Source organism: Ursus americanus, chromosome 4, assembly GCF_024610735.1.
Source record: "Ursus americanus isolate L20-20 chromosome 4, mUrsAme1.1.p, whole genome shotgun sequence".
Taxonomy (NCBI): domain Eukaryota; kingdom Metazoa; phylum Chordata; class Mammalia; order Carnivora; family Ursidae; genus Ursus; species Ursus americanus.
In genome coordinates, this window is record NC_142130.1 from 37,436,838 (window position 1) to 37,461,985 (window position 25,148).

The 25,148-nt window shown below is 44.3% G+C and overlaps 1 protein-coding gene and 1 long non-coding RNA gene across 2 annotated transcripts in view; one reads left to right on the forward strand and one right to left on the reverse strand.

Annotated features, from left to right (window-relative positions):
* Nucleotides 1-5,407, forward strand: part of GPR156 (G protein-coupled receptor 156) — an 87,241-nt gene extending 81,834 nt beyond the window's left edge. The window contains exon 10 of the mRNA XM_045785090.2: nucleotides 2,267-5,407. Coding sequence (XP_045641046.2) covers nucleotides 2,267-3,622 — 1,356 coding nt within the window. The 3' untranslated portion in view covers nucleotides 3,623-5,407. The remainder of the gene's footprint in view (nucleotides 1-2,266) is intronic.
* A 1,497-nt stretch (nucleotides 5,408-6,904) lies between these two features.
* Nucleotides 6,905-13,290, reverse strand: LOC123784290 (uncharacterized). Its single transcript, XR_006777427.2, has 4 exons — nucleotides 13,193-13,290; nucleotides 12,877-12,987; nucleotides 7,364-7,499; nucleotides 6,905-6,989 (listed from the first exon to the last, which is right to left on the reverse strand). It is a non-coding gene; the product is annotated as an uncharacterized LOC123784290 (long non-coding RNA).
* Between the last annotated feature and the right edge of the window lie 11,858 nt (nucleotides 13,291-25,148).

Here is a 25,148-nt window from a genome sequence, read left to right on the forward strand (position 1 = left end):
CCTCGTACACTCTGCAGCAGAGGGAACTCACCTACAAGAGGGTGACTCCATTTCCTCTTATGGCCTGCACCTTATAAAACACACCAATGGATGTTTTGCTTCCCCGAATGTACCAAAAGTAATAATTAATAAGCTCATTTAAATGTAGCTGCCACGGTAGGTCGGATTTTGGTTTACAATGGCAACGCCTCACACCACGCCTTTAATTAGTATGCAGCCACGGTGAAGACAGGGTCCCATTTCCTTTTCTGGAACAAGGGAAATTTACTGTTTAGGCTGACATTTCTAAATTCGTCACCAGTCAGCTTCAGATGTTTGGTTTGCTGGGAGAAAAGTATTCTTCCCAACTCAATGTTTACCCTATTTTTCTACACTCAGAGGGATTTGGGGCACAAAAAGTCAGCACTCGGAGTTTACTTGCTGGGTAGTTGTCGTCAGCTGGTGGTTTCCTCCTAACTCTGTGGGGCCGCGGAGACCTCGTGAAGCCTATGAGAACGTGCAGGGGGGCTTCGGGAGGAGGGGCTGGTGAGGAAGAAGAGGGTTGGGGTCCCTCCTGTGCAGCCAGCTCAGTCACGCCCATGAGATCCTCAGGAAGATATCAGGCACCACCCAGATATCATAAAGAGCCCGAATGAATGTCGTCGTGTTACTCATCCACTCTGCTCCTGGTGAGTCCTTGAGTCATCTACACTTCCCCGGCAACGCCCCGGCCTCACCACTCTGCAGGTGAGCAAAGGGACATGGGGAGGCGGGAGCTCAGAGGCAAGTCCCTTCCGCTTATTCACCAGTTACTCACTGGTCCTGGACTCTCTCTTGATGATAAAAGAAGACTAAGCCAGGATGAGCCTGGAGTGCCAATATTCGGAAAATCACCCTGCTGCTTATAAAGAGCGAACAGGAGATCTGCTCGGAGTCGCTGCCTGAGGACTATTGCTGGACTAGTTTACTTAAAGGGTCACTTCTGGGCAACACCCCCATATCAACTTGAGGAAAAAAACCACAGGTTCAGTCCACAGGTGACTTATTTCAGGTAGCCTAAAGAAGGAAAACATTCTTTTATTTCTTGGGCGCAATAAGTGGATGTCCAGATGGTCATCCTCAGCTTCTAGAGAGGATGACCACAAAGAGGCAGCATTTTGGTATTTGGACAAGCACTTCCTAGAAGGCAATTTGTGTTATTAACCCCGAACCCTGGACCCTGTATCATCTGCCCCAAGACCATCTCTTCTCCTTTGGGCTCCACTACTTTTGAATATCAGAACTCTCAGAAGGTGGACGTAAGTTCCGAGCTAGACAGTCACCAGCTGTACCACCAGTGGATGCTCAGGGCACACCCACCACCACCCCTTCCTCCTACTTCGTGCCCCCTAATCTTGCAGTTAGGACAGGCACCCCCCTGCAGCCCTCACCTGCCAGCCTCCCGGGTACAGCGTTGGTCAGCTCAGAGCCGTGAAGCAGGTAGGCTGCTCCACAGCAAAACTGTCTCGGAGCTCAGTCATCTCCTGGGCTCCATGCTGGAGCGACTCAATCAAGTGATCAGAGTTTCAGTCCCAACTATGCCAATAACAAGAATAACAAAAGTTTCTCCACTTCTTTAGGAGCTACCGACAGCTAATGTCTCCACATGGTAGCTTTGGCGCCCGCCCCCGAGGTCCAGCCAGGGGAGGTGATGACGCCAACCTGAGAATCTTGTTGCACCCTTCCCAAACCCCAGCTCGGGTCTTGTCTCTTTGGTGCAGGAATCTCCACTCTTCTCTCTGTTCTTCCCAAATGTTCTAGTCTGTTTAGCAAGAGGCAAAATACGTATTTCCTCACTCATTCATCCCCTGGAGATGTGCCTGAAACTCATCTGTGATTTGCGAAAGTGTGACAAACCCCGAGTTGGGCCATCTCAAACATCCAGGGTGGTGTCCCGCAGAGCGGCGTGACCCTCTGAGCTCTGAGGAAAGGGGAGAGGGGGCTGTACAGCCAGCAAACAGCTAATGCTGTTGACCTCCCTTCTCACAGACAAAGCCACACGCTCTGGGGATGGAAGGGGGGATTAAGATCACCCAACAATAAATCATGGCTAACCTTTATTGAGCACCATGTGTCAGTATTGTGCTAAGCACCTCACTCACATCCTCAGAGCCTGCGATCACCAGCCAATATGCGGAGGAACAGGAATTTAGAGCAAGGTTCCGATGCCACGCTTTCTCCACCATGGGAAACAATGTAAAAACCCTCAGAGGCATCCTTTATTGATGGTTTCGCTTTTATTTTACAGAAAAATGCTATGATTGAAAGCCTGCAGGAACAAGTAAACAACGCCAAAGAGAAGCTAGTGAGGCTGATGTCAGCCGAGTGCACCTTCGATCCCCCAGAGTGGGCTGTCCCTCCTGCCTCTTCCCACAGCAAGAACATCCTGGTTGCAGCCTCTGCCCACAGCCTGGTAGCTCAAGGGCCTTCGGAATGCCTCTCTGACTCTCAGAATGGTACCAGTGTGGTTGCCCCGGTTGGCTCCCAGAGCACCTCAGTGCCCTCCTCAAGTGTACAAAGCCTGGTGTGGGCTGTGAAGGACACCAGCTCCTCCCCAGGGCAGAAGGAGAAAATTTCTAGCTTGAAAGATGTTTCTGAGCATTTAAATTTGGGCTGCAGCCAGAAGCCATGGCCTGATCAAAGCCGAGGTGCAGAAAGGCGAGACCAAGTACCCATGAACCCCCACCAGAGTCTCATACCAGGGGGAGAAGGCCCCATTCCCCAGAGACAGGAGCAGCTGGAGAACTCAGAGGAGCCCCAAAAGCGGCTGTCAAGGGTCAATTCAATGATCAGGGAGAAGCTTCAGGAAGTCCTACAAGATCTGGGCCTGGGCACTGAGGCTCCCCTCCCCTCTTCCCTGTCCTATCCCCAGCAGCCCTGGAAGAGCAATTCTACCCACAGCCCCCAGAAGATTCCCCTCTCCAAGGAGCTGGGCTTCAGCCCATATATGGTGAGGAGAAGGCGGGCAGCACTGCGGGCTCGCTCACATTTCCCAGGCTCTATACCTTCATATGTGGGGCATCGTGCAAATAAGACTGTTTCTGGGGCACACAGTGGGCGGCTAAATGTGCACAATAGGGACAGTGCCTGCCTGGATCCCCAAACTGCTGATTCCAGAGTCCCAAAACCCTCTTCCAGGAAGACTTCACTACCCCCAGATCCTCAAGTCAAGCTGGGCACCATGGAGGTCAGCAAACAAAGCCAGACAGAGCCCCAGGGGGCCACAGGGAGCCATGCAGCATTTTCCCACCAGCCTTCTGGCTCTGACCGGGCACCGTGTCCCACTGCCCCACACCTATCCAGAGCCTCACCAGACGTTCCTGAGCAGCAGCTGCTGCTGCCCCTGGGATTCCCACACTGTCCCTCCATGTCCTCTCCATGCAACTACCTTGACACTGAGTCCAGCAGCTCAGACGAGTTCTTCTGCCACTGCCACCGGCCCTACTGTGAAATCTGCTTCCAGAGCTCCTCTGATTCCAGTGACAGTGGCTCATCAGACAGCGACCCTGACCCTGCTGGCGGGCTGGCTTCCTGGGAGAAGCTGTGGGCCCACTCAAAGCCTATCGTGAACTTCAAAGATGACTTGAAACCCACACTGGTGTGAAAAGCAGCAGAGTGGGTCTGGATATAGAGGTTGGTTCAGGACAAGCCATACCAAGGCCTCTAGGTGGAAGGCCAGTTCTGGCCTTCAGGAAACAGATCGGTGCCCTGAACTAATCAAGCCTTTACCATGTTTCAGCTATGCTCACTTGAGCACTGTGCTACCTTGAGCTCTTCTCAATCTATCAAAAGAGGGGTATTGCCTGTCTTGTTACTACCTCACAGCATTCCTAAAAAAGACTCTGGTTGAGTGACCATAAAAAATAACTTTTAGATAAAAGGTGCTAAATGAGCACAGAGGGTCTTCCGTCCTGGTCAGTCTGTATTCTACAAAACTCTTAATATATACCAGGTGGATAACTTTGCAGACATACAGATGGAGAGATAGAAAGAGAGTTTCTGCAGAACCAGAGTTGTAGACGGTGACCCATCAAACTGGCCTTCTGGTGGACAGACCTGCTAGGAAGATAGTCTCTTACATTCTTGTGCGCCCCACTCTTGGTAGGGGGTGGTTGTATTTCTGCTGAAGTTTGTGAACACCACCCCCCCTCATTTCCAGCTTCTGACCAGACTCAGCTCAGAATCACCTGTACACCACTGTTTGGTGCACATGTCTTTCTGCCATTATGGCATCTCACCAGCATCCCTGAGACTGTCAGGTCTCCATGTACCCATAGTCTCCCCAGGTCTCATTCTTGAGCTCAGATGACACCGGAGGCCCAGACTGTGGCCCATCTCTTTGACTCTTCCAGTGGTACAGTTTTGTACTGGGAGGGGGCGGAGGGTGGGAAAAGCACACACTGGCAATTTCTGATGGGGTAGGAGAGGCCCTGTTTGTCAAGAGGTGATTTTGGTGCCATTGGGATAACATACAACTACATAAACCTGGAAATAGAAAATGGGGAAATATAAAGGAAGAAATGGGGGAGAAGGCAGGAAAAGAAAATAGGTTTTGAATATTTCGCTTGAGTCTAGCATGGTACTTGGCAATATAAAATTTCAGTAATTCCTTATGATAACCCTGTGAAGTAGGCACTCTTGTTCCCATTTCACAGATGGGGAACATGGGGAATTTGAGGCTTAGAGAACTGAGGTAACTTCCCCAGATATCACACTGCTAGAGAGTGGCCCACATAGGACTTGCCCACAGTTCACGGGACTCCCAAGGCGGTAGATTTCCCTGAGGGCACATCTCTTCATTCATTCTCCTGGGAGTGGCCAGCAGGGCTGGGCAGGCCAGACAGTAGACCAAGGTAGTGCTCACCCTGCGGGTAACAGAACTGGGTTCCTGGCCTCAGGCAGCAGCCCCCCACCACCCCACTGCCTCAGGCGCCCATTCACACCTCTCAAGGGAGCCGGGGAGTTGGTGAAGAGCCAGGGCCTGAACGTAACCACCCCTGGTACCACAGGGAAAGCGCAACGGGGTCCATTTTGCTTTAAGCGATTGTTGTTTACAGGCCGTCCCCCACCCCACCTCCCACTCCCTGTGTGTTCGTCTTTGTGTATCCATGTTTGTGTGCAGGAGTTTGGGCCTCATTAGATATGCTTGCAGGGGGTCGATGGGCTCCCAATGTCTCGCAGAAGATTGGTCCTGAACTCTCAGGGCTGCCGACACTTCGTGAATCTCCAGACACTGGACTGGGAAGCCCTCCTGGAGCACGGATTCCTCTACCGTTTACTTTTAAATGCAAATGTCATAATTTATTCTGTCTGTGGGTTTGTAGTTTCCACTTGTGCTGTTTGTATGCTGTCCAGGTGACACCTTAATAAACCAGAAAGGGCTCCCAAAGCAAGTCTCTTTAGAAATTGTGGTCTCGTGCGGCGGAGGAGAGGAACACACCCAGGGAGTGGACACAAAGCAGCTGTCAACGTTGCCACTGGCTCACCCTGGCTTCCAAGTATATCTTCTACCAAACTTGCCTTTGTAACAGATTCTTCCGTGCCCTCCCTGTGCAGCTTCCTATCCCAGAAACACCCGCCCCAGTGGATCGAGAAAACTCAGGAGACCCTCCACTCTTCCCACCCATGGCAGGGGGTCCTGTAGCTGGCCTCACCTCCTTCAGCTTCAAGCAGCCTCCCATTCATTAATGTGGACTATGCAGGCTCTAAACCTGGCACTTCTAGCTTCTTCCTCTCTCTGCAGCTATACCTCAGCCCCACCATCTCGACACTTTCACATCTCCATCCCTCTTCTCTCTAGAATCTCTTTCTCAACTTTGTGCACCTTGTGAATTACTCATCCTTCAAGACTCAGGTAGAGTCTGAACACCCCCAAATAAAATGGACTGATCCCCTAGCTAAATATAGAAGGATATTTTGGGGTCCATGTTTTGAACTCAGTTATATAGAGGCTTCTATTATCCATTTTACCTAGAATGACTTTGTAACCTTTGATAGACTTGATTGAAGAGATGAAGAATCGACCCTGAATTTTCCTCGTTTATCATTTGGTTTAAAAACTATGTGCCATGGGGTGTCTGGGTGATTCAGTTGGTTAAGCATCCGACTCTGGTTTCAGCTCAGGTCATGGTCTCATGGGTCGTAAGATCAAGCCCCAAGTTGGGCTCACGCTCAGCAGGGCCTCTGCTTGAAGGTTCTCTCCCTTTCCCTCTGCTCCTCCCGCCATCACGTTCACTCAAGTTCTCTCTCTCTCTCTCTCTCTCTCTCTCAAATAAATAAATCTTAAAAAAAAAAACACACCTATGTGACAAATATCATGACTGCCTGCCTCAAATACTGTCTCCAAATCTATTGTTCACTCAGTGTACCCACCCCCACTCCTCACCAGCTCCTTTCCTAGATCTGTTACCTCAAACCAGCTAATCCAGTGATGAAATTCTTAAAGGGATGAGTGTATCATGACTTTTGGATGCTCTTGACCATTATGCTCTAGGAGAAAGGACAGTAACTTATTCAAAGGAATCCTGAAAAAGGAAACATTGCATCTACTACTGTGCTCTGGGTTATGTCTGTCTCTCTTGGTTTTAAGGTCTGCCACGGAGCCAGGCCTGATTCTGACCCAAGCATATCTTGTCCTGCTGATTAAAATCTTTGGGTTGAAGGTGTCCATCCTGATCCCAAAGTCCATTCCTTTCTCCTGGCCTGCGGCAAAACTCTCTTTCCTGAAAGGATTAACTTGGCCTTCCTGGAGCTCATAGCAGAGAAAAAAGCATCAGAATGTAGGAGGCTTGTTTTAAAGAGCCATATCACTTCTAAAATGGTAAAGAGAAAAGTCAATGCAAGTTCCACAAAATCTCTTCTGTATCTGTATTTATTTTTATTATATTTAGATGTGTCTCCTGCACAGATGTGTCTCCTCCTCCTGAAAGCACTGAGTTTGTCTTCTCCATCTTTGTGTTCTCCAGAGAGCTCTGCACAAAGTATAAGCACAATAAATGTTTGATGGTTGGATTTCTGGACAGGTAAGTGGATGAAACAAAGGAAGGCAGGGAACAAGTTCTGGGGCTAGCAAAGCCTCAGAAAGGGAGGCAGAGCCATCTGGTTTCACTGCTTTCCAATGAATTAAAAGCAAGAAACAATATCACTAGAAGACCCAGAAATAACTGAATTCTGAAAATTACAGTACTTTAAGTCTCTTAGGGAGAAGGAGGATGAAATGATAGAGTTAATGGAAGAGAAGCAGGAAAGTGTGATTAAGGTCTTCTCTTAAAGATGCTTTCTTCACAGGCTTGTTACTGAGGAACAAGCAGCATTAGTAGGAGGACAGTCTGTTCATTTTTCTCACCATCAGCTTCCTTAGTCCCCTTTCTCAGAGCCCCAAATGAAGCACTTTCTCTGTATCCTCTGGCTGCTACACTTTTCCCAGTAACAGCAGCTGGGCTTTGTCAAGGGAGGTCTAGTGCAGAGATGGCATTTGGGGCCTGAAAACAAGGAGAGACGTTACTCTTTGTACTCAGACTTGGCTCTTCCTCACCTCTGGTACCCACTCTGATCTCTTTCTCCCTGAAATGTTCCTCATCTTAGCAATCCCAGCCACACTGCATTTGAATAAGGGAGCAACCTGGGATGTTCAACTCACTATTGAGGTCACAAAGAGGCAGGAAATGCCAGTGTAACAAGACAAAATAACCGGTTATGAACTTGACAAGATCTGGGTCGGTGATTCCCAACCCTTTTCATTCTTTGACTTACTTTGGATGTCTAAATATACTAAAAAGACAGGTAGGCTCAGAGAATAAGTGCTTGGGAGAGGCCCTGGAAAGGTCTGCAGATAATGAAGAGAAAAGCAAAAAGAGGAAAAAAGAAGGGAAGGAGGACAAGATCAAAGAACAGAGAGTGGGAGATGTGGTGAAGGAGGGAGGAAGACAGAGAACAAAAGGCATCCTGCTTGGCTTTGTCAGCGGACAGACTGTGGCAGTTACTTCTCTTGTAAATGAATGTGTTGGCTCCAGTTCTGAATTAGAGAAAGTGAGGCTCACTTCTGTGAAGAAAGGCAGGGATACCCTTGTAGAGCCCTTTCTTCAGTATGTATGTGACCATCGTTTCATTTCTCGACTTTCCCCACGAGGCCGTGAGTCTACAACTTGTTTATAATTACCTTGGTGTCCCCAGCACCTAGCACTGTGCCCAGTGCATGGCTGATGCATGACAGATGTTTATCAAAAGAAATAGATCAAGAAAAGAAGAGCAGCCTAGCCAGAACTGTCTCAAGGAGGACCCCAGTGATGCCACTCCCAAGAGCTGAGGTCACCTGGGAAGCAAGGCTCAGGTATCTCATCATGGATGACAGTGTTGTTGATTCACCTGAGTTTAAATCCCTTGTTACAACACCTGAAAGCTTTGTCAAAAGAAGGCATTTTAGATGAGCTCTCTTCCCCACTAGTTTTTGTACAATAGTTTTCCCCATGGCAATGCCAGAGCTCAAAGTCACCTGTGTGTCTGTGTGACTTTCAGCAAGTTGCATAACTTCTTTGTGGCTCAGTTCCCCCAACTGTAAACTGGGATAATAACACCTACCTCATACAGTTGTTATGAGGATTCGATGAATTAATGCTTGTAAAGTGGTTGAACTGTGCCTGGCGCAGAGTAAACATTATATAGAAGCATGTGTCTTGGAAAGTTGTTTGGGAAACACAGATTTACAATTAGAAATCCTGTTTTCTTGCTTTATACCCAAATCCCCCTTCTTTGTGTTCAATTTGTTCCAGAGGGAAGGGTCTTCTAAATAGATCTGGCAAAGCGAGGATTACCCTCTGGTTCAGCCCACTTCTTGGGCAACAGTAATTTCTCCTTGAACCCCTTCTAGGTCAGGCACACTTTGGGGAGCAGAGCCACCTGTAGGGCACAAATTTTAGGGCAGGCCTAGAAGAAAAGGTGTAGGTGGAAAGTCAGGAAATCTGATTTTGTTTTGGGGGGAGCCAAAAGACACAACTAATTTCCTTGATAGAAATATTATGGACTTTGTAATAGAAAAAATACTTACTGTGTGTCACTTAATCCTTGTCTCACTTAAGACCTATAACCACCCCATGAAGTAGTTATTGTTTCTGTTTTACAGATGAGGAAATTGTAACTGGAAGAGGTCAGGTAACTAGCCCAACGTCACACAAGTGGTTAGAGGCAGAGGGAGAGCTTGAACTGAAATCTGACTTGATTCCAAGGCCGTTTTTGGATTCCCTGACACTAGTTCCAGAGCATGTGCTACAGGCGTGCTACCAGAAGACAGAAGGCATTTCAACCTGGCAGGGCAGGGGCCCAGGCTGAGGTTTTCTTAGGACACTAAGGTTTCCTTAGGAAAAGCAAGCTGATCTAGTTCTATAAGCCTATTGCAAAACCTCCATTGCTGAGTCATTGAACAGTGTTGTGGAGGCTGGAAGGGAGCTTTCTAAAGCTACCTGGTCACTCCCGCCCCCTAAGTTCAATGCCACATACACTTGATACTGAAAAGAAGTAATTCCCTTATTTAAAAAAGTTATGGCCAGTCCTTCAAGCTGGAAGTTTTTTCTCAAGCACCGTGTCCTTTAAGTGGCACAAAACGATGAAGTTGGACAAGGGTTCCAAAAGATCCCATGATGACTAGAAACACTGCAGACCATAGGTCTTCTGCTGAGGCTCGGGGACGGCCATAGAATCTCTTCAACTCAAGTCCATTTTGCTGAAAAGCTTTCATTCTCCCACTTCTTCAAGATGAAATCTCATCTTGGTTTGGGGTTCAAGGCCCTCCATTATGGAGTTCTGCCCTCCCTCATTCTCCACTCGCCTAAAACTCTTCTCCTTGCTTCTGCCAAATGGGTTTCCGCCTGTTTCCAGAGCATGCCAACACTACTACAGGCTCTAACTTTTGTTCACACCAACCCATCTCTCCCTCATCCTGACTACCCTGGCCTGAAGTGACCTCACTTTCTTCTGGCCAGTTCCAACTGGCCTCAGAATTCTTTTGGTGATAAATTATATACTCCTGTGATGCCCCTGACAACAATTCTATTGTTCGGAGCTGTTATAGAAATCCTTTATTGTTAACTTTTCACATGTTCATTTCTTGCCCCTCCAACTAAATTATCAGAGACTGGAAGGCAAGAGCAACGTCTAATTTATCATTTCATGTCCACAATATCTTGCACAGTACCTGTTGCCTGGTAGATCCCAAACATTTCTAGGTTTTTAAAGACTGACCAACTCTCTTTCTGTTCCTCCCTTTCTGTTTGCTCAAGAGTATGCAAATGAAAAGAAATACGGCAGTATTTTTCTTTCATTCTGAACCTGGAGTTTAGCATTTCAGAGGATCTCTGCTGTGTCATGAGTGAAAGTCCACTATATAGGCCAAGCATTAGGATAGGGCCTTACAGTAATGCTGGATGAAATTAAGCTAACAGGACCCAAGTTGTGAGATCCCTAAAACTCTGGATCCCCCCAACATCTTCAAAATAAATAAAAACCAGCAACAACAAAAACTACTTCTCTAGGTGGTTCCTATGAACACCTTCAGGAAGCATAAGGGTCCTAAAAAGAAGGAGACCAGGTTATTTTGGCTACTGTTGCTACTGCTCCCACCATAAAATATAGCACAGAAGCGGAAACAGGATACAGATCTGTCAACATATTCTGATGTCACAAGCAGGCACTTTTACCATCAGGAAAAGGAGGCCATACCAGTGGAATGCAGCCAGATGTCTAATTTCCAGCAGTTATCCCTATATCACTCCAGAACTACAAGAGTCTCATGACTGGGCAGAGCAGCGTGGGTCCTGCACTATAAGCCATTGTTGTCAATCCCCATCCTAAAGGGATTTCTTCTCTCTGAAGCCCTGCCTACAGTTTCCAGGACATCCCAGATCAAGGTAGGGTCTTTATATTAACATTTTTTTTTTAAGTTCACAAGGTGATTTTCATGTGCAACCAGAGTTGAGAACCACTGGGCTTTGGCTCCGGCCTCCTGGGATGCCAGAAGGAAGCTCCAACTTCTATCCATCATCTCCATCCCCATGCCTTGCCCAGCCTCTGGTCTGGAGCAATCCCACTCTTCCCTAAACACAGCTCCCAGGTGTTAAGGAAGGCTGATGGAATATGAACATTCTGGACTCCCCTATACTCTCTCCTGGGCTTTTCTTTCATCTCAAGCATAGATTCCTTCTCCTCCATGAGCCTTTTCCTGTACACTTTGGCCCACTGCACCTTCCCTCTGTAACAGTTATGATCCAGCACCCCTGAGTCAACAGCCATTCTTTGAACTTCTTTTTGTTCTGACAGGGGTGAACATGGAATGGACATAAAAGGTGCTTGAATATTGAATGGAGAGGGAGAGAGTAAAGAGAATGAGTAGGGATAAATTTTTCTTCAACAAATACATATTACACATCTATCAAAAAGCAGGTGGAGAACCAGTAAACAAATAAACAAAAGATAAAATAATTTCCCAGATAAAGTGTAATAAAAATAAACCAGAGTAAAGAGATGGGGAATGAATAAATGAATGAATTTATCAAATGTCTAGCAAATTCAAACTCTACAAACATTTAATTTCTATCCACCCAGGGTTTTCCACCAGATCGTACAACAGTGGAAAGGGGGCCACTGAGTGTTTATACTATTTTGCTAGAGCCATCATAACAAAGTACTATGGACTGGGGAGCTTAAAGAACAGAACTTTTTGTCTCATAGTCTGGAGGCTGTAAGTCCAAACTCAGGATGTCAGCAGGATTGATTCCTTCTACGGGCTGTGAGGGATCTCTTCCAGACTTCTCTCCCTAGTGTACATCCTAATGACCTTACTTTATAACTTAATTCCCTTTGTAAAAAAAAAAACAACAACAACAACAAAAAACTCTATGTCCAGATAAAGTCACACTTGAGGTACTGGGGGTTAGGACTTGAACATATGAATTTTTGAGGAACACAGTTCAGCTCGTAACAGTGTCCAAATTTTACCTTTCTATCAAGATCTGCATACCATTGGGGTTTACCACTTAATTATTTTAATCAATTGTAACCTCCTTGAGGGCAGGAACTCTGTTGTTCATACCTATTTCTCAAGTTACTAAGACCATGCCTGGCACAGAGAAGATAATTCACCAATGTTGGATTGAATTCACTTTCGTTCAAGAAAACTCAGGGCAAAGGGTGAAGCCATTTAACCCAGGAAATCAAAATAGGTTGATAGGCTGCAGCAATTCCTGAAACTCTCTGAGTCAAAGGAAATTATGTTTCCATGACACAGTATCTCTCTCTGGATTTCTTAATTAGGGGTATTTGCATGATGAGAGGAGGCTTGCTTTCCTCCTCTCAAATCAATGGCCTCTGCCTCTGCCATCAGAATTATCTCTACAGCAACTGCATGAGTCACAGAAAGAAGGTCTGGCTCTCAGTGGAGGAATGAACAGCAGGAGAGGGAAAGCATCTTAAGATAGAGACCCCTTATGGATGTGCAGGAAAAAAGGAGGGCCCACAGCTCAGCTCCTCAGTAACAAATGCAACAGAAACAGCAAAATAGCTTTAAGCAAGTGTCTCCCCACCTCAGAGATATGTTGCTGTTTCCTTTCAATAGCTCAGTAAAAAGGTCTCCCCAGCCGCATACCAATTGGGCCCTTGCCCTCAGTCCCTGGACCAACTGTGAAAAAGCTCAGCATCCAACAACCTGGAAAGAAGACATGTTGGATGTGAGAGGGGTGAGCTCTTAGCACCATCCTGCCTTACAGTCATTGACTCCTTGAGGCCTCTCGTGTGCTTACACTATTCCGTACAGATCAGATAGGGTAATTCAGTCTAGCCACCACAGAGTCTCTGAATGCAGGTATTCCTTACCTGAAGACATGCTTCCCAAGGCCCCTTCCATCACTAAAAATGTCGAATGAGGATCTCACTCAGCAAGGCTTTATCAGAGTGGATGGCATTCTTAAGATCTATTCAGAAAACCTAGAACGAGAAACCAGATGGTTAAGCAGGAAAGGGTTCCCGTGCTTTCTCTTCTACCCACTGGTATCCTGCATCAGGTATCCAGTCCTCCAGGTGGGACACCAAACCAAACCCTAAGAAAGGCTTTTGGAAGATGATAGAAAAGGTAAGACAGGTCAACCAGAATTCTAAATACTGAAGAAAGAAGAGAATCTTTTCCTCATACTGCTGTGAAAAGGCTGCAGAAGAGCCACAGGGCAGCTGAAAACAGTTAAAAACCATTAAATCGGGGCTGTCAGCAGTGCCTCTGAGCGAAAGACACAGAGATGGCCAAGACCAAATCCTTGAACTACAGCTTCCCAAGGGAGCTCTGGGGAGAGGACTCTTGCAGCAAATGCACATAGCTTACGATTACAGGACTTTCAACCTTCACTCCAGGAAGTTGGACTAGACCATGTGAAAGCTGGGAGGAATTGGTTTTCCACTCTAGCCAAAGATTTACGTTAGTGTCTCTCAAATGAAGAAAATGTTTTCAGAGAATCGCAAGGTCTCTCTAAGATTTTTTAAATTTGGCTTTTTATTTGAATGATAATATAAAAATAATTCTTAGCATGTTCTTGATCATCTGGATGACGGTTTTAGAATGCTCTGTGAAATTTCAGTACCTAAGGCTGTGCTTTGTGAAGGTTTGCGCAAGCAAAGCTTCAATGGCATCAAGGTCTGGTGTGTATAAGGGAGGATTTTGAGATGGTTTGAATGTAAAAAGTAGTTGGAGAACAAGTCTTCACACGGCAAATGGTAAACGTGGAAGACTGTGTTATCCAAAAATGGGCTCAGCAATATTCCTAGTCCTACATGCTTCTTCAGAACCTTGTCACTATCTCTTCAAGAGGTAGAGTGTATATCATCCCCTTTGACCTCAGCGTGGTAGAAGTGATGCCGCATGACTTCTCAGGCTAAGTTATAAAAAAGATAGAGCTTTCTCCAGGTTCTTTCTGTCTGAACACTTGCCCGTGGAACATAGCTTTATGTTGCAAAAAAGCTCAGGACCCATGAAGAGACCACATCTAAGTATTCTGGCTGGAAGATCCAGACAAGGTCCCAGTGAGCAGCTGGTGTCAACTGCCAGACATGTCAGCAAGCAAGCTTTTAGATCAAGGGTTAGCAGTTTCTGAACTGCCAAACCTGACCTATTGCCCATTTTTATAATAGTTTTATTGGAACACTACCATGCCCATTTATTTGTCTATGGCTTCTTTTTTGCTACGATGACAGAGTTTAGTAGTTACAACAAACTATGTGGTCTACAAGGGTGAAAATAATGTACTATCTGGTTTTTTAGAGAAAAACTTTACCGGCCTCTGCATTAGATGATTCTCGCTCCCATTCTTCAAGCCACCTCAGGTAAGTCCTAGTAGAGCAGAGACGAGCCATCCCTACTGAGCTCTGCCCAAATCATAGATTTGTGAGCAATACAAGTGTTGTTTCAAGCCACAAATTTTGTGATTGCTTGTTTCATAGCAATAGACAACTGGAACAGTTTTATAAGCATGCTGTATTCAAGAGGACCTGGCCAAAGCAGGTGATCCCCCATTCAGAATCTACTGCTTAGAGCTTATCTTTGTGGTTACCAACTTGCAGCAGTTCATCAGCAGCAAGAAGTAGATAATTGCAATAAAGGATTTTTCCATTCCCAACTCTAATAAGAATTAGATTAGATGCCCCTGTAATTCAGATTTTAATAACATCACCATGTTAATCTTATCTCTAAGAAAAGATAATTTTACATTATTATCTAGAAACACTTCATTAAAGTTGGTCTTCAAGAATTGCTTGCTGTCATCTTATGGGTAAGTGTGTGGTCTGATTATCTTGTGCTATCAAACCAAGCTGTGATGTTACTAGTGACATTTTCTATAACACACTTGTGCAAACAGTTTATTCTCTGGATTAAAACAACTGAAGTCAAAATGCAGAAAAAAAAATTAAATATATAGCCAGAACCAAAAGTCTTTCAATTATTAACTAATTTGGGGGGTTTTGTTTTGGCAAAACATCATCTCTCACATTAAATTTAATCATATAGGGTTTTGTGGATTTTTAGGGTCAGCTTGATAATTTGGTTTTCTAATTGTGTAAGCTGTAAATAGAGCACAAGATTCACACCTACATTTACACATGTGTGTGTGTGTGTGTGTGTGCACAAGCAACATCAGAATAGGTGATAGAGTAAACCTGTAATATATAATTTTTTCCCTTTAAAAGAGGCCTGCACAGACACAAAAGGACAAATATGATATGATTCCACAGACATACGGTACCCAGAATAGCCAAATTCATAGAGCAGAAAGTAGAATAGTGTTACCAGGGTTTAGGGATAGAGGGAAATGGGGGGTTCTTATTTAATGGGTATGGAATTTCAGTATGAGAGGATGAGAAAATTCTGGAAATAGATGGTGGTGACGGTTGCACAACAATATGAATGCACTTACTGCTGCTTAATTTTACACTTAATGATGGTTAAAATGGTAGATTTTATGTTATTTATATTTTATCAAATTTAAAAAAAAGAGTCCGGTACTTTACCCAAATCTCAGCCCAAGCCAAAAGCAGCTGAGAGTCTCCCCAGGACATTTCCCCTCAGGCCTAGATGCTTAACCTAGACATTTGAGGTTTTAACACTCAAAGGTGAATAGAGCCCTTTGTAAAGGGGCACCAAAGAATTCGTGCCCAGGGGAAGAGCATCTCTCTCTCTCCTGCTCAGACTCAGAGCAGCAGCACCCTGAGCCACTCACCCCTGGACTTTTGGCAATGGGCCCCTTACAGCCCCTGAGCATGGGAGGGAGGAAGTGATTCAAAGGGAAGCCCAGGTATTCTGAAAAAAAAAAAAAAGCCATCTACCCACAGGCTCTCCAAAGCTTCATCCTTTCCGTATTCTCATTCTGGTTTTGTCCCACGTCAAATGGGAACTGCTCCTTCTAGAAGAGGGCGATCTTTGAGCAACACTGGAGACTGAGGTACCCTTCCAAGGGAGGTGAGGAGGCAGGGTGAAGGAAATGGGATAATTAGAAGGGAGATTCCAGGGTAGGCATTCAAAGGGAATGACTGGCACCTCAGAGGAGCCAGACTCTGTGCTTTACATTCTTTATTGCCTTTAAAAATCTTCACAATAACATTAACTGTTTTTATATCCATTTTATGGAAAAGGAAACTGAGGCCAGAGCTAACTTGCCTAAATTGTCGAACAGCTCAGAAGAAGCCAGGATGAGAACAGGGTCTGTCTGATTACGAAACCTGGTTCCTGCCCCTTCTGACTCCCTCTCCACTGTGGACTCATTCTAATCTCCCTCTCACCTGCTCTGTAATGGTTCTGCCCCACCATACATCAGCCTCCTCATCTGAAAATACCTCTTCACACCTTGAAGGAGCCCTTGGGCTCTCTCTGAGTAATGTAAGAATTTGTCAAATCTCAAGGAACCCCAGAGAAGTGGAGTCCAGCAGAAAAACCGACGCCAGAAGAAAGCCATATGAGACCCCTTAGGGCGCCAGAGAGCCCCCCACATCATTCAAGGGGCACAGATACAGGATTTCTTTCTTGAGAGCATTTAATTTAACATGTGGGTGCACCTAGAAAAAAAGTCCTTCTCTAAGAAAGCTAAGCATGCTCAACATTCTTTATAGCCAGCTAATACCACAGCCCTTTCTAGCCACACTGCTTGAAAATAGCTCTAAAAATAATATCTTGAGCAGTCTCTGTTTGCTCCTTCCCAGGAGAAGGTAAACAAGTAAACTCGAAGGCGGCTGCTGACTGGCCACCTCTTCCTGTATTTGTTTCTTGTCTCTCAGGGACAGCCCACTCCCCGACCTCCACCCCTGCTCTTCCTGCTCTCCACCATTCCTCCATCCGCTCCTCTCCTCTACCAAATTAGACACAGGAGCAGCAGCAGGCACAGGCATTTTCTGAGTAATTCTTTACACTTTTGTATGAATTAATTTTTTGAGTAATACTGCCCATTTGACATTTTTATCATTGGACAAATGTTCTCCAGGAAGCAAACAGAGGCACCAGGACCTGGAAGAGGGTGGAAGAGGTTATACTAAATGGCTTGTAGAAGCCATCCATGATGGTTCCATACCTGAAAGGATTGTACTGAAATTATAAACACCTAGAAGAAAACATAGACAGTAAGCTCCTTGACATTGGTCATACCAATACTTTTTGGATCTGGTTCCAAAGACAAGGGAAATGAAAGCAAAAATAAACAACTGGGACTACATCAGATTAAAAAGCTGCACAGTGAAGGAAACCATCAACAAAACAAAAAGACAACCTACTTAACAGGAGAAGATACTTTCAAATCATACATCTGCTAAGGTTTTTATATCCAAAGTATATAACGAACTCATACAACTCAATACGATAACCAAAAAAAAAACAAAAAAAAACCCCAATAATCCAATTTTTAAAAGGACAGAGGAGGGGCTCCTGGCACAGTCACTTAAACGTCTGATTCTTGGTTTCAGCTCAGGTCAAGATCTCAGGGTCGTGAGATCAAGCCCCACATCAAGCCCTATGTTGGGTTCCATGCTCGGTGCAGGGTCTCCTTTAGACTTTCCCTCCCACTCCTTCTGCGCACCCCCCACCCTCTTTCTCTCTCTCTCTCAAATAAATAAATTTTTAAAAAAGAAAGAAAAAGGACAGAGGATCTCAAGAGACATTTTTTCTGAAGAAAATATACAGATGACCTATGGAACATGAGAAGATGTTCAACATCCCTAATCATCAGGAAAATGCAAATCAGAACCACAATGAGATATCACCTCACACCTGTCAGAATAACTAGAATAAAAAAGACAAGAAATAACAAGTATTAGCAAAGATGTGGAGAAAAGGCAACCTTCATGCACCGTTAGTGGCTATGTAACTTGGTGTAGCCACTATGGAAAACAGTATGGAGTTTCCTCAAAAAATTAAAAATTGAGCTACCATATGATCCAGCAATTCCACTACTGGGTATCTATCTGAAGAAAATGAAAACATTAGTTTAAAAAGATACATGCATCCCTGTGTTCATTGCAGCATTATTTACAATAGCCAAGATAAGGAAACAACCTAGGTGTCTATCAAAGGATGAATGGGTAAAGAAGTCTCTTTTTTTTCTTTATCCATTCATCCATTGATGGATGGATGAATATACATATTATTATGTACACACACAAACACACACATATACACACGCAATGAAATACTACCCAGCCATAAAAAAGAATGAAATCTTACCATTTGCAACATGGATGGACCTTGAGGGTATTATGCTAAGTAAAATAAATCAGAGAAAGACAAGTACTGCATTATTTCACTTACAAGTGGAGTCTAAAGAACAAAACAAAACAAAACCCAGACTCACAGATACAGAGAACAGATTGGTAGTGGCCAGAAGGGAGGAGGGTTGAGGGGGGTAGGCAAAATGGGGAAGGGGATTGAGAAGTACAAAATTCCAGTTATTAAATAAAAAGTCATGGGGATGCAATGTACAGCAGAGGGAATATAGTCAATGGTATTGTATTAACTTTGTAAAGTGACAGTTGATAACTAGACTTGTGGTAACCATTTTGCAATGTATACAAAGGTCAGTCATTATGTTGTACACCTGAGTATGTCAATTATACCTCAATAAGTTTTTCTAAAAGTCCAAGAAAAGAAAGAAACTATGGATGCCTGGAAGGGAGCTCCCACTCGTGGGTCTGGGCCACTAGATGGCAATTATGTCCCTTTGCCCTGTTGCAGCTGACCCTAGACAACAGGCCTGTCCCCAGAGCTTTTTGATGTCTTTCTGGTGCAGAGACCTTTGAGAAGCTCATAAATACCCAACAACTGTTTCTTATCTACCTTTACCTTTACTAGGGATGCTTACAAAAAACTCAGAGAAACATTAAAACTGATAAGAGGGTTTTCCCTCATACCTCAGCAGGAACTCCATCTGACCAAACATTTATCTAATATTAAGCAAGAGCCTTTGCCTCACTTTCAATCACCTTTCTTGTGTTGTGTGCTTTGGAAAACCTTGGTCCTGGGAACTCCTCTTTGGGGATGCTCTTCCTTCCCAGGCTTTCCCTCAAGGAAACCTGTCAGGATACTCTGGTTAGACTACCCTGCCATGCCTCCTTCAGCTGGAAAAGTCCTCACTCCCATGCCACTCTTCTGTGAAGCCTTGCCCATGTTTTCCCAAACTTCAGCCTCACCCTCTTACCACATATGTTCAAACCATATTTGTCGTACAACTACTAAAGAGTTAATACATCATTCCATTGTTATTTGCCCGCATGTGTCTTCCTCATTAGATGGCAAGTGTCTAGAGAGCCGGGATAAGGTTTTATGTATTTATTTCTGATTCCCACAGTGCCCAGCCCAGCAAGCTGCCAACTACCACCTGGACAGCAGGTAGAGATTGAAGAGAAAAGAACCCTTCTCTGAAAGTCCCAGCCATCCAAAACTAACCATTTTCCAGTCACTGAGCAATTTCACATCCTCTCTTCTGCCCTGTCCTAGGACCCAAAGAGCTGAATCACCGTCGACATCACTAGGTGGGTGGGTGAGGAATGAGTATGTTTAGGTGAGTATTTGAGGGAGTATATGTGCAGTGGGGTACAAATACTGACAGATGTCTGGATTCCTCTTGGACTCTAACCAGTTCCCTTATCTCTGCTTTCTCACAAAGAAATGTTATTTGTCTGGGAGGAGATTACAAGGGCCAAGTGGATTAAGGCCATTTTCATTAGCCTTAAAGGTAACTTCCTTTCCAGCTGCAAGAAACTTATATCCACAGAAGGACAATAATTTGGAATTATGTCCTGGAATGTTTTTCCTCTGCTTCCTTCAAAGTCATGCAGCCAAAGTGTAGTCCTGGGACCAGCAGTATGAGCATTACCTGGGAACTTGCTAGAAATGCAGAATCTCAGACCCCGCCCAGATCTGCTGAGTCAGAGTCTACATTCTCACCAAATCCCCAGGTGATTCACATGCACATTAAAGTGTGAGAAGACTGATCTATAACATACCTGGAGGCCACAGTATTTCATGGGAGTGTGGAAATCTTTGTAAACTCTGGAGTGTTCTGGCTGGTCGCAGAAAAGTCAGGGTCACAGTGGGATCAGTCAAATTCTTCATGCCTTAAGAGTTTAACAGAAAGTCCATTATTTGGCAATGTTGGGGCATTAAACAGCCCTGACACTTCCTCAAGATACTGGGAGTTAAACATAAAGCCCCCACTGATGGAAACCTGGACCCCAGATCAAGGTCTTTGTCAGGGTCTCAGAAGATTCCCCAGTAATAACTAGATCATGATACCTGGGGTAGTGTACAGACCAAGTAAAGACAAAATGAAGGCTTTCGCATAGGCTCTGAAGAACGACTACAGTCCAGGTGAGGTTTTCTTAGTAACTGCAGCAGATAAATCTGAGAAGTAGCAAGCCACTAGGGTGGGAGTGAGGGAGTCACGTGATAATGACCAGACTTGCTTCATACTCATGAAGTCTGAAGAGGCCCCCATCTAAATTATGGTGAATGCCAGAAAACCTCTACAGTGCAGTAAGCCCAGGGAGGACGGCCTGGGCCTGTCTTCAGCCACACTGTGCCTTCTGTATTTGGAGCAGGACACAGTTCCTAAGGTCAGATGAGTTATGGTCAGAGCAGAGCACGTTCTCAGGGATGATAGGAATTGATGATGAACTACCACAAGGCAAGACAGCAGGTGGCAGCCTGGGGGATAGACAGCCAATGTGGAGAAATCTCCGGGGGGCCTATAGGGGATTGTGTGGGGTTCAGGATCCCCCAGTTAGCACCTGATAATAAAGCAAGAACTGGCACTTGGGAAGCAGGCAGAAAATGAGCTGTCCTAAGAAAGTTCCAAAAAACAGAACCAAGTAAGGCAAAGAAATGAAACATGCTTTCATGAACTTTAATAAAGATAAAAAGTAGAAATGGAAGAAAACGAGATCAAAGGAGGAAAACATGGCATGGGGTTGGAACTGAAGACTATTCCATCTGCTGCTCGATCTTATCACACGTTGACCTCGGTCTCTAGAAAGCTTGTATCACTTAGTTTCTTGTTTATCTTTTCCTTGATGTGCAGGCGGTGACTCCTTGCCTCACTTCTCCCAACTCAGGTCCTAAAAGAACCCTTTCTTCCTCTGTCTCCAACCACATTGGCTTTTCCTAACAGAATCAGAAGGGGCCAACAGTCCCTAGCGTGGCAGCTGTCGTTGAGCCATGAAGTGACCAGTCAGAAATTGGTCCTGGGGGCGCCTGGGTAGCGCAGTCGTTAAGCGTCTGCCTTCGGCTCAGGGTGTGATCCTGGCATTCCGGGATCGAGTCCCACATTGGGCTCCTCGGCTGGGAGCCTGCTTCTTCCTCTCCCTCTCCCCTGCTGTGTTCCCTCTCTGGCTGGCTGTCTCTCTGTCACATAAATAAATAAAATCTTAAAAAAAAAAAAAAAAGAAATTGGTCCTGGACCAGTGTGAACACATGTGTTCCTTTGACCATATATATATATATCCATAAATTTTATAACAGTTTAACATTTTCATATTTTTAATATTTCTTAATTTTGTGGTAACAGTTTAATAATAACAGTATTTGTTGTTAAACTATTACCACAAAAATTACCTATAACCCCTTCACCTAAATACAACTATTTTTATCTATCATTTTTGTGAGCCTTAAAATGACAAACATATCTGAATATAACCCCTGTTGTCCCAGGCCACACCTGTCTGAAATAAAATAGTCAGTAATGGTAAAAATGGCATTTCCCTGGCTCTGCTGTCACCTTCAATTCTGGAAAATCTGATCACTCTCAAATTCCACCCAACTATTTCTGGGCGTCTCTAACTAAGCAGGAGTAGAGATGAGGATGATCTCTTGTGCTTTCCCAAACAAGGTTACATGTTACATGTTAACCTGCTACATGTCTCTACACCCAAAGTGTAATTCATTCCCCAACATCTCCACCCCATAGGGTCCTACCAGGCTCATTATAGATTTAGAGTCATCTCAAAGGTCCTCCTTTCCCCTTCATCCCTGCATGAGGCTCTCAATGTTCTCACAAGACTCTGGTTCACCCACATGACCCATGAGTATTGGGCTAACAGACAGGCTGAGTGAATGATGACGTTCTGAGCTTAGAATCATATAAGTGGACACACTCCTAGGCAGACCCTTGGTTGTGTGTAATCACCAGTGCCATAGAAGTAGCTCCCCACCAAGAAAGCCTATCAAGACTGAAGTGATAGACGGTGGTGTTAATGTGGGAGAGAATCTTAAAATTGTTTCCTCTAATTGGTTATTTTAAAATGTATGATCTCCTGTTTAAATGATTAGTGATAACAAATGGTGACACCCCCCACAACCTGACATCTCCATTAAGAACTGGAAAGTTGGATGGTTTTTTTTATAGGAGTTCAAAGGATTGGCTCAACCAGGCTAGGAAAGCGGATGTTTCATACAGAACATGAGAACTCTTTATTAGAGAGAAGTAAAATTGATTATGGGTAATAAGAGCTGGGGAGGGTTTTTTATGTGGGGAAGATGGTAAAAACACAGGCACAGAGGCAAGAAAGCACAAGGCTTGCTCAGTGACCCATTTGGCTTTAACTGTAGGTTCATGTGGGGAAACAGTAGTAGATGCAACTGGAAGGATAGATTTGGGGGCCACCACATTGAAGAGAAACCTTAATGCCAGCTCAGGAATCTGGAGTTTTGCTGAAGGCACAGAGAAATACTGAAATATGTTGTGCATGTAAATAACATGATGAAATTGACATTTTAAAGAAAATTGTTCTGGTCCTTGTATTCAGAAAATGTAGGAGAGAAAATCTGAAGGAGATAAAGACAAATATAATTAATCGTACCTAACTCTTTGGATTTCTTTGAGTCTTGCTTTTTTTTTATTATAATAATACTTTTTATTAGATTATGTTAGTCACCATACAGTACATCCCTGGTTTTTAATGTAAAGTTCCATGATTCATTAGTTGCGTATAACACCCAGTGCACCATGCAATACGTGCCCTCCTTACTACCCATCACCAGCCTATCCCATTCCCCCATTCCCCTCCCCTCTGAAGCCCTCAGTTTGTTTCTCAGAGTCCATAGTCTCTCATGCATCATTCCCCCTTCTGATTACCCCCCTTTCTTTATCCCTTTCTTCTCCTACAAATTGCTTGTTTAAATATAGTTATTGCTAATGCTAGTAAACGTGGCATCGAGTACATATTATTCTTGACAATCTAAAAAATTCTATATTTAATAACAAAAAATATATGCATGAAGAAGCACTTTGTTATTCCACTAACCATGCTTATAGGAAGTTCAGCTTCTTAAAACTTCAGACTATATCTAATTTACCAGACCATTAGACTATACGTAATTTACTGTATCTAATTTACCTGTTGGTACATTAGAATAAATAGCTTCTAGTCACATTTAATTCATCAAAGAGATTGAAAAAATGGCAGGTATTCTGAATCGATCTTTTGGCTAGAAAACCATATAATACAAGATAAATGTGTTTCAAATATGAAAGGTACATAAAATCAGATGGCTTCATAAAATTTTTTCCTCAGATATGTCAGAAATGTGTGCATCCATTTTTCTTACTTAAAAAATTAGTGATCTTTATTAAAGGACTCCATTTATGTTAAACTTTTATTTTGGTTTGGTTGGGTTGGGTTGGGTATGTATCGGGTTCTTTTGTTTTGTTTTACTTTACTACTTTTTCAAAAATTTTATGAAAGTAAATTTTTAAAAAAGATTTTATTTATTTGACAGAGAGATACAGCGAGAGAGGGAACAGAAGCAGGTGGAGTGGGAGAGGGAGAAGCAAGCCTCCCACTAAGCAGGGAGCCCGATGTGGGGCTTGAATCCAGGACCCTGGGATCATGACCTGAGCCAAAGGCAGACGCTTAACAGACTGAGACACCCAGGTGCCCCAGTAAAGGAAATTTTTAATTTTTATTTTGCCTACCTATGAGTCTTGGCAGGAGCATAATTTGCCTTCCACTATAGAAGCTGTAAGTTAAGATTCTCACTTTCTAGCTCCTTTGTCCTTGGGCATGGGAAAATATCCTAAGCTAGGTCAAACAGGTGTGAACTCCCTGAACTTTGAAGCAGGGGCTATAGTCAAAAAGAGTCTGATATCCATTTGGAGACAGGAGAAGGCGGAAGAGTTTCCAGGTCAGCAGCAGTGGTCTCCATCAATTAAAACTGGACAGCACTGTGAGCTGTGGTGGCCAGGGGTTAGTGGCAGTCATGGCCAGGGGTTAATGCAACAGCAGCAGAATGGTTCTGGTAAGGACAAGGTGAGGTTTGGGCTCCCTGGTAACTGCCTTCCTTCCAAGCTTGTCTTTATAGATTGCCAAAAATGGTCTTGTGAGTTCCAAATATCTTCTCAATAAGCTCCTCTTCCATCTGAATCAGCCTTGGTCAGCTTCAAGCTTTCAAGAACTTTGGCTGATATGACAAGTCCATTGTTGAAATTAAAAAAGAAAAGAAAATATAGACAAGGCAAAAAATAAAATCACTCATAATTTCCTTTATGATAACTTTTTTTAAAAAAAGATTTTATTTATTTGATGGAGAGAGAGACAGGGAGAGAAGGAACACAAGCAGGCGGAGTGGGAGAGGGAGAAGCAGGTTTCCCGCTGAAAAGGGAGCCTAATGCGAGTCTCGATCCCAGAACCCTGGGATCATGACCTGAGCCGAAGGCAGATGCTTAAAGACTGAGCCACCTAGGTGCCCCATGATAACAACTTTTAACATTGTGTCTATAGCCATTCCGAATTTGTTTTATACATCTATATACATTAAAACACACACACATGGGGCGCCTGGGTGGCACAGCAGTTAAGCGTCTGCCTTCGGCTCAGGGCGTGATCCCAGCGATCTGGGATCGAGCCCCACATCAGGCTCTTCTGCTATGAGCCTGCTTCTTCCTCTCCCACTCCCTCTGCTTGTGTTCCCTCTCTCACTGGCTGTCTCTATCTCTGTCGAATAAATAAATAAAATCTTTAAACACACACACACACACACACACACACACACACACACAGAGTTAGTTTGGGTGTTTTGGATGCAATAACAGAAAACTCAACTCAAATTGCTTGTAACACAGCTGCTATTCTTG